Source organism: Dasypus novemcinctus, chromosome 5, assembly GCF_030445035.2.
Source record: "Dasypus novemcinctus isolate mDasNov1 chromosome 5, mDasNov1.1.hap2, whole genome shotgun sequence".
In the NCBI taxonomy this organism is placed as follows: Eukaryota; Metazoa; Chordata; class Mammalia; order Cingulata; family Dasypodidae; genus Dasypus; species Dasypus novemcinctus.
Window position 1 is genome coordinate 102,265,576 of NC_080677.1, and position 7,619 is coordinate 102,273,194.

A 7,619-nucleotide genomic window follows, 5' to 3' on the forward strand; every position below is an offset into this window, starting at 1 on the left:
GGGGGGTGGGGGCGGTGGGGTTGATTGGGACCTCGTGTTTTTTGAATGTAATTCATAAAAATAAATAATTTTAATTAAAAAAAAAAAAAAAAGAAGATCTAAAATCACTGTGGTCAGTAGACTGAGGCATGACAGAGTTGGTATCAAGAACAAACTAGAGCCCAGTGTTCTTGGTTTCAAACCTAATGGCTCAATAGCTGTGTGACTTTGGGTAGTTACTTAATTTATCTGGCTTTCAGTTTTCTTATTCTTATGTCTATTTCTATCATCTTAGAGCACTTCCTGGCAATAGTACTACTTAAATATTAACTAGTACCATACTGCATTATCATTTCTATATCTGAGGTACTGAGTAACAAAAGCCAATGATCTGATAAATTCCGTTTTTTCCCTAATTTTTCTTTAAAGCTCAAAGTTTCAGCAAGGCAGACTTGGCCCAGTGGTTAGGGCATCCATCTACCACATGGGAGGTCTGTGGTTCAAACCCCAGGCCTCCTTGACCCGAGTGCAGCTGGCCCATGGGCAGTGCTGATATGCGCAAGGAGTGCCCTGCCACACAGGGGTGTCCCCCGCGTAGGGGAGCCCCACGCGCAAGGAGTGCACCCCGTAAGGAGAGCTGCCCAGAGCGAAACAAAGTGCAGCCTGCCCAGGAATGGTGCCACACACACGGAGAGCTGACACAGCAAGATGACGCAACAAAAAGAAACACAGATTCCCGTGCCGCTGACAACAGAAGTGGACAAAGAAGACGCAGCAAATAGACACAGAGAACAGACAACTGGGGTGGGGGGAAAAGTGGAGAGAAATAAATAAATCTTTAAAAAAAAGAAAAAACGTTCCAGCAAAATGTCATTTTTAAGAAGATGAGTAAACACCAGATGAGAAGCCCTTAAGCAAGGTGCAGAGCTAACGCAGGATAAGCACTTCTTTGAATACAAAAAAAAGCCTACCTCTTTGTAGAACTAGCAAAGAGACTGTTAACGGGCTTTTGTTTTAGAGAAGATGGAAGGTTATTATAGGAAGAGGCCTGATGAGTGCCCTCATAGCTTTAGCAAGTGCCTCTCATAGCCTAATTTGTCTAAATCATATCAATAGAATGTGACCTTCACAAAGATAGAAATTTTGTCTGGTTATTGCTGTATGCCCAGAGTCCAAGCAAGTGGCTGGCAAATGATGGATGCTCATAACTCTTTCCTGAGTGAACTGAATGAATGAAAAGACCTGACATTTCCCTTAAATAGGATTAGCACTGAAAACAAAAGAAAACAAGAATACCATGCTTTCCTACTTCCTGACAGGTTTCTGACCCTGAGAATGCTGGTTAGCAGGTCAGCAGGGCTGAGAAGCAGCATGTGAAGGGCATAAGTGTAAATATGTACATTTAGCAAAGTATTACAGAAGCCCCCATATTCACAGGAGTGTGTGGTGTGAAATGGTGCTGCCTTTAACTCATATTCATGTGCAGAAGACACATTTGAGTTAAGAATCTTTTGTACAGTGTCTACCTAATTTTAGAGTCAAAGACATTTTTCTACCCAGGGTTTTTTAAGATCTTTTACCTGTGACCAAGTGTCCATAAATTATTCTTAAATATAGTTCACAATCTCAGAATTGGATTAAAATAATGTAACACTTAGAACAATGCTGGACTTATTTCTTAATGCTATTCATTTCTACTCTCCTAGCAAATACTTTTTGAAAATAGAAAAAAAATATCCATTTTTACAGCATAGGTAAACTGATTATTTGAATAGAAAACTATTCATTTATACCACTCTTAAATTTTCCTAATTATCTTTATAATGAAAACTGAGAAGGTATCAGTCAATTCTTAACTGAGCCATACTCAATTCTCCTTGTCTGTTCTAAATATAAGGAAAACAGCAAATAACCTTAAAGTGCATTAGTAATTAATTAGACTTGATTTCTTAAATTGGTTTATATCATCTCATTTACCTTGGAGCTTTCAGACAATAATGAGTCACCAAAAAGCCAACATTGATTTATAATGTGCATTACTACATCAGGTCTGACCCAAGAACTCTGTATGGACCCAGAAAAAAAAAAATACAAATGTTTACAAGTGAGCTATGGAAGAAATAATCCTAAAAGCACACATACGTATTCACAGAAAACAATTAGGCCTAATGAAATTAGGGTGAACATTCAGGTTCATTTTATTCCATGATACTGCTTTTATTCTTGAAGCTCCATGTAGAAAAAGGTCCTTAGAGTTAGAATACTACTGAAGGTGGTATAATTTCTCTTACTTCCTGGACATGTAAGGTAAACATTTTACATTATTGCACAGTAACAAAAATTCACAGCTATAGATAATACAAGATCTGATGATCTTTAACACACTAGTGTCTGAGGCTAACCAACATTGGAAAGGAATCATTTCCAGGATGGAGATCAAATATCTTAAACACAGTGTCATCTATTTAATTTGTTAGAAAAGATTTCTTAGTTAAAAGTCTATTCATAGGATGTGTTTTCACATTTGTCAGCTCTTTTCACTTGTGTGCTAGACAGAGGCACTTTAAGAACTATCAGCTGTAGTTTCAGGAGTTCAAGATACTGAATTTCGGCAGTCATGGTAAATATGGCAAAGAATTAAAACGAAATTGGATTACAAATAAACAAATAATTAAATTTAAAAATTTGACCAAATCTTGTAAAAAGCACTGGTCTCTGATTTGAAGAAATTCTTCACTTAAAAAAAAAAAAAAAAAAAAAAAGATTTGTAGCTATTCCTTATCTATGCCCTAATAAGTGAATACCACAACTTTCTGATGTTAAGATATAATGGTTTTTTGTTGTTGTTGTTTGGGTTTGTAGGGCTTTAAAATATTGACGAGTTAAGTAGTTTGAGTTATATCGCGAGTAATACTTCCAAGTATTGTTTTATGCATAGGTCCCAAATATTCAGAAAAACTAAAATGTAGAATAAAACATGTTGGAAGAGTTTAGTAAAGCGTATAAAAATGAAAAGACTAAAAAAACTCCTCCATCATAAAGGTGTAAAAATAAATCGTATTCATTCGTGGGAATCCCGTGACTGTTTTTTGTTTGTTCTGTTTGGTCTTAGGTAGTTGGTATGTAGTGCACCCTCCACAACACGTTGGAAAGTAGGTCCTGGTAAACACTAAGGAATATCCAACCTGGCAAATACATCAGGGTGATGAGGCCCATGAAATTGAGCGGGTAGTGGGAGTAGTCCCAGGAACAAGCCCCGCACATGCGGAGTCCTAGACCCCAGGACAACTCCCACGCGTAGATGAAGAGCACGTAGATCGGCACCCGCTTCCAGGTGCCCCAGCCCCGGCTGTAGTGAAGGTGGAAGTAGAGCTTTTCCACCACGAAGCTGCAGCTGCCGTACATAAAGAAGGACCAGAGCGACGTGTGGCCGCTGGCTGCCTGGTCCCCGTGTCCCAGCACGTTAAAGAAGAAGGTGAAGAAGATCTCGTCCAGAAAGCCGTGCATTCCGAAGAAGAGAAAGCGGAGCAGGTCCGGCAGTCCCTGGCTGGGGGCTCCCCCCGCGCCCCTGGGAGCAAGGAGTCGTCGCCGCAGGCCGCCGGCCGCAGCAAAGGCCCGGGAGCCGGGAGGGGCGGGGGGCGCGACCCGCCGCCGCAGCTGCAGCCGCCGCTGGTACCGCAAGTGCAGGAAGCGCCTCAGGAACACCTGACAGTGGTAGAGCGCCAGCACGTACTGCAGCGCCAAGTCCAGCGCCCCCGGCGCCGCCGCGCCCCCGGTCCCGCCGCCCAAGCTGAGCTGCAGCGCCTGGCCTGCCAGGGTCTGCAATCCCACGTGAGCCGAGGGGTAGAGAAGGAAATTGAAGACGAAGGCGCTGGAGCAGCGCCACTGCTGCAGGTAGACCTTCTCCAGGGCGAAGTGGGTGAGCGAGTGGAGCAGGCAGCGGTAGGGCGAGGAGAAGCCCAGCATCCGGAGGTCCGGGCTGTGCGCGAAGCGCCGCGCCGAAGACACCAGCACGTCCAGGGTGATCCCGTGCATCCCGTAGAAGTAAAGACGCATCCAGGCGGGCAGCACGGCGCCCTCGGCGGGAGCTTCAGCAGTGGACAGCGCTCCGGGGCCGCCGGGGGCCCCCGGACGCCACGCCGTGCTGCCCCTCCGGGCCAGCCCCTCGTCGTCCGCGTCGCCGCTCGCCATGGGCTTGGAGGCTGCCCGCGCGCTCGAGCTCGTGCCGCCGCCGCTGCCGGGTGCACGGAGAGGCCCGGCCGAGCGGCGGAGCTCGGCGCCGCCTCCCGGCCGCTGCCCGTGCAGTGGCCCCGGGGGGACGCGCAGGGAGCTCCGTCCCGATCGTGGCCCGGCGATAGCAGGAGCTGGAACGCCCCGGACACTCGCCCGCCGCCGGGCTCGCGGAGTCCCCCAGCTGCGGCCCCGCCGCGCCCTCTCTTCAGTCTTGGGCGAGCTGCGGCCGCCGGGCGCCGGCGCTCAGACTGCGCGGCCTAATGGGCGAGGCGGCCTGGCGAGGGGAGGCGGCGCCGGGGCTACGAGGAGAAAGGCGGCGGCTGGTACAAACCCCATTCCCGCGCGGCTCAGTCCCGCCGTCTCTGCGGCAGGCTGTGGAAGCCTAACGCGAGCATTGACGCCCCCTCCCCCAGCTCTTCACCGGCTGGCCTCGACCTCTCCCGCCTTTGCAGCCTCCCCTCCCCGCCTCAGCCCTGTGCGCCGAGTCCTTTGGGGGTCTGTTCTGGAAATGCGGGCCCTGCTCTCCAGCCCTCACTGCCCGGGGCAGTGCGGGAGACGTTGGTGGGGTGGAGGCTGGGAGTGGAGAACCCCCTAACAGGTGTGACTGTGAGAAGATCACCCTTCCCAGTATACGTTAAACCTGGGCCAGGGCCAGGCTGGCGGAGATGAATGGCCAAGTGCCACAGAGCGGAGGCTGGAACCGAGACCAAACTACGGTGCTGTATATTTAATGTTCTTATTCGAAGCCAGCTGTGTCCCACAGAGAGTAAACAGGAGACTCCACGCCTGTCGGCTCCAGCGTTACTTTGCATCTGAAATGTTGCCGCGGGGCCTGATCCATTTTCTTAATTTCCCTTCGTGGCCAGCATGGTGCTTTCCTCTGTTAGTTTACTCTGGGCCAAGGGTAGAGATTGGAAGTCCCCCAGAATTTATCCAGTGAGTTGAGGTCGGTGGGGTCGGGTTGTGGTGGGGGGAATAGGAAATGCGTTACTCCAGCTATGGGCAATTGTGAGGTCTCATCTTGAAGTAGTACCTTTTCTCATCCTGGCACACCCCAGTGCTGCTTTTTCTCCTCGCAGAACTAGGTCATCCCAGAAATGGAGAGTGTACATAGGTGGCAAGGATTTTTTTTGAAGGTGGAGAATGTGGGAGGAATCCAGAATTTGGGGTATTGGGCTCCAGCACCTTCTCCAATTTTGAATCAGGCTTAAAATTGGAAGGAGACTTAGAGTAAATTGTATCGATTGCCCCCTCTCCCCACATTCCCAAAAATATTTGTCTGGGCAGAAACTAGATAGCAGCATTGATTTGCAAGTAGATCAGATCGTGTCTAGATGGAAGGATTTCTGGGGAATTTTTTCTTCTTCTGGAGAATAAACATTTTAAGGTAGATGATCCACTTCTAAGGCAACCTCCTCCTTATTCCTCTTACTTATTTCAACCTTTTATGTTACAGTCTGCCCTAGTGTTGTCTGTGAATTAGGTAAGGGAAAGAAGAATATGATGAGAAGAAAAATTATTTAAGTAATATGAACACTTACATAAAATCAAAGCACTGATTTTTAAAATATATAGTACTCTGTTTGCATATTGTTTATCTTCTTTGGCTATTGTCAAAAATTAGTGGGCACTGGGGAGCTGATGTAGCTCAAGTGGTTGTGAGCCTGCTTCCCATATGGGAGGTCTGGGTTCCGTTGCTGCAACAAACCAAAACTCTAATTGGGGAGTGGATTAGAGCAGATGTAGCTCTGTGGCTGAGGGCCAGCTTCTCATGTAGGAGGTCCTGGATTCAATCCCAGGTACCTCCTAAAAAAAAAAAAAGTGGATGGAATTTGTCATGCCAGGGACAGAGTCATTAGGTAACAGGCTCATCAAGCCTGCTGCCAAAAAGAATTAGTTTCCCAACTGCCTGATCAAGTACAGTGAATATTTTCTGGATCACCTGCTATATATAAAATGTTATGCCTATGCTGGGAAAAGAAAAGGATATGAGATACTCTCTCTTTAAGAAGTATATATAATATGGTTACTGTAACTCATACCTGTATTAATATTATTAATAATAACTATATGTTAATAGCACATACCAAGTAATACTTTTATTTGAGTCATTATTTTGTAAGATAAACTCAAATCCTGGGCCGAGTTTATCACATGTTTCAAATAAACTCATACTCTGTAATTGCGAGGGAAAGCGCTCCATCACAATAATATAAAATGCATACATTATCCTGTTTGGTTAAACTTGAACTGTTTTCAAATATTAAATCAAACTTAAATGGCCTTACTTTTCTATTTATTCTAAATTATCTTATGAATACAAGGAAAATTGAAAGCCCTTATTCAATAGACTTCATCCCAGGGAGTTTGGGGAAATTTGAAGGAAAGTAGGAAACAGGAAATTACATAGAGTCAATTTGGGATTCCTTAGGTTTGGGGGCAGTCATTCAAAGAATATTATGGAACATAGTTTTTCAGTGGAAATATTTTTGCTCTCAGGGGCTAAGATGCTGGGAAATCTCATCTGTAGCGGTGTAACAGTTTATGTGGAGCCAACACTGACTTTATTGGGTTAGTCAGGCTGACTATAAACTAGGGCAGCACCTGGAGCCAGAGTAGTCAATGTTGAAGGGGAGAGATTTGAGAATTAGAAGGATCCTTTGAAAGTTTGTGATTCTCTTTAGTGAAATGTTGCCTAGTAGCCCTAGGTTCAAGGTTATAGTCTTTCATTGCATAGCAGAAGAAGAAAAGGTAAATTCATAGAAAAACAGCATTAAGAAAGTTTAAGGGGAAATTCAATATAAGGCCTATTTGAATGTAATGATGAAGAAAGCATAAAGAAGAAACCATACCAGAGTAAGTGTAAAAAATATCAAATTACACACACACACATATATATTATATGTCTTTAGCATGTACTTAGAAAGCTCTTTCTACTAGTCCTGCCTCCTTTTATTCTTCTGAGACTTGAATATTGCTCAAAGTGAAACTTGTTTTCTAAGCAAATTCTTCTTTCTGATAATCAAGTTAATTGGAAGTCAAATTGCTATCAGAAAAGTTTCCTTTCTTTTCCTTTTATACTGCCTCCTGTTGAAATTGGAAGACATTGGATTCCTCTGGGTTCTTGGCTATGATACATAAAAATTTAAGAAATATGCTGGTTTATTTAGGCTAGCAAAGAGAGTTCATTGAGAAATAAGAGAAAAGAAAAGAAGTACATACCCCAGATGTGGATGTGGGCTGCTCCAGGCAAAGAGGCACACCTGAGCTTGGGAGGGCTGCCTTTATTAAAGCAGTTCTGCCCTCCTCCCCTTTCCTAAGGTTGGGGAGGGGCCTCAGCTGTTTGCTGTGCTGATTGGTTGCCTTTGGGTCCCCACCTATTAGTTCTGAGGAGACCAGTGATTATG

General features: G+C 45.1%; 1 protein-coding gene across 1 annotated transcript; it reads right to left on the minus strand.

The window, feature by feature from the left end:
- Window positions 1-2,156: 2,156 nt before the first annotated feature.
- Window positions 2,157-7,417, minus strand: TMEM229A (transmembrane protein 229A). The gene has a single exon (XM_058297311.1). It carries the CDS (start codon window positions 4,168-4,170, stop codon window positions 3,088-3,090), a length of 1,083 nt encoding a protein of 360 aa, XP_058153294.1. The 5' UTR covers window positions 4,171-7,417; the 3' UTR covers window positions 2,157-3,087.
- Between the last annotated feature and the right edge of the window lie 202 nt (window positions 7,418-7,619).